General features: G+C 37.4%; 1 protein-coding gene across 1 annotated transcript; it reads right to left on the bottom strand.

The window, feature by feature from the left end:
- Positions 1–111: 111 nt before the first annotated feature.
- Positions 112–1566, bottom strand: LOC122513766 (transcription factor kayak-like; the record flags this gene model as incomplete). Its single annotated transcript, XM_043630242.1, is given in 2 exon segments — positions 112–720; positions 1399–1566. Coding segments are annotated over 2 exon segments (756 nt in total), but the record flags the coding sequence as incomplete, so codon positions are not given.

The raw sequence follows: 1566 nt of genomic DNA, 5'->3' as shown, positions 1-1566 counted from the left end.
TATATATATATATATATCATATCTTTCGAAATGACAAGAGAATATCTATAGTTGACTCATCATCGCAGACCAAGATTTGAATCATTCTGTAACATACTCATTCGATTCATATTTCATAACGTCATCTTGGCGTCACAAGCTGACCAATTTAGGTGGATTGGCGTCAGGAGAGCTAAGATCAACCGCGGATAAATTGTTCCTTTGTTGCGTAGAGCAGGATGGTATGAGAGGTGTTGATACCGGTGTTAATCCTGTCCCACCTTCCATCAGGGAATCGAAATTGAATGGTATACCACTTGTTGGAGTTGTTATTGGCATACCAGCAACGTCAAGGGATGGTTTCATGAATGCCGGTGTTTCAACCGTTTTAAAATTCAACGAATCTGGTCTATTGTTATCCTTTGGTATTGATACTGGTTCGTTAAAGAACGACAAGGAATTTGGTCTGTTGTTATTGTCAAAACCGACCGGTAGTGAATTTGGTCTGCTCGGTCTTGCTGACGTCAATGTGTCGCGTTTCGTTGTTGGTGGTTCAGCGAATTGATCCTCCAGCGGGATTTCCGGCTTTATCACAGGCTTCACGTCGAGTGGCGAGGACGAACGTAAACGACAAACGGCTCTGTGTGCTTCCAAAATGAATTCTAACTCGTCTTTGGTCTGCTGCAATTGATGTATCTCGTCTTGCAAGCTCTGCTTTTTCTGTTCCAAGCCCTCCGTTTCCTGTGAACACGAAACAGGATGATGATACTTTCTTTTTCTTCTTTAATTTATTCTCATCATTTTTCTTTTCTTTTTATCATCGATCCCTTCTTTATTTCTTTTCACCTCCTTCTCTTTTATAAACAATCTTTTTCTTCGACTCTCGTAATACGATAGTAACAGTTTTTTTTTTATCTATATACGGTATCGCTACGAGGATGTTGGATCATACCGGTAGGGACGATAATGCTGTTACTATCTAGAACGTAAAAAAGATATATTTTATATCGTTCTTAATTTGAAATTCATTCTTTGGAGAGTCGTCGAATCAAGTGTATCGTAAGAAGAAGGGATCGATGATAAAATTCCCTTCGTGGAAATGGTAATCGATAGAACCGATCATTTTGATACTAACGGATGATTCATTTGTTTACTATTTGAAGCATATGTGCAGAATTGTTACAATTCAACGAAAGGGGTTCACGTTATCTTCAAAACATTTTTATTATTAACTACCTTTTCAAATATGCATAAAATAGTTAAAACAAGTTACTAGATAGGTGTGTATCAATTTTAATTATTTAAGGTGTTGTAAACAAAATATTTAACAACGTATAATTCATGCTTCAAAAAGTTAAAAAAACAAAGCTAAACGATGAATGAAAAGAAGAAAAGACACATCAAAAAATTGTCGCTTACTTCTAAAAGGGCATTTGTATGATCCATTCTTCGCTTGCGACACCTGGCAGCTGCCATTTTATTTCTTTCTCGTCTAATCTGTCGTCTTTTTTCTTCTTCCGGTGTCATACCAATCGTCCTGGTTGGTCTCCTTCCACCCATATTGTGTTTTGTAGCCTGTTGTTGCTG

This window comes from Polistes fuscatus, unplaced genomic scaffold (genome assembly GCF_010416935.1).
Source record: "Polistes fuscatus isolate 324 unplaced genomic scaffold, CU_Pfus_HIC Scaffold1, whole genome shotgun sequence".
NCBI lineage: Eukaryota > Metazoa > Arthropoda > Insecta > Hymenoptera > Vespidae > Polistes > Polistes fuscatus.
This window is presented reverse-complemented; position numbering and strand designations above follow the sequence as displayed.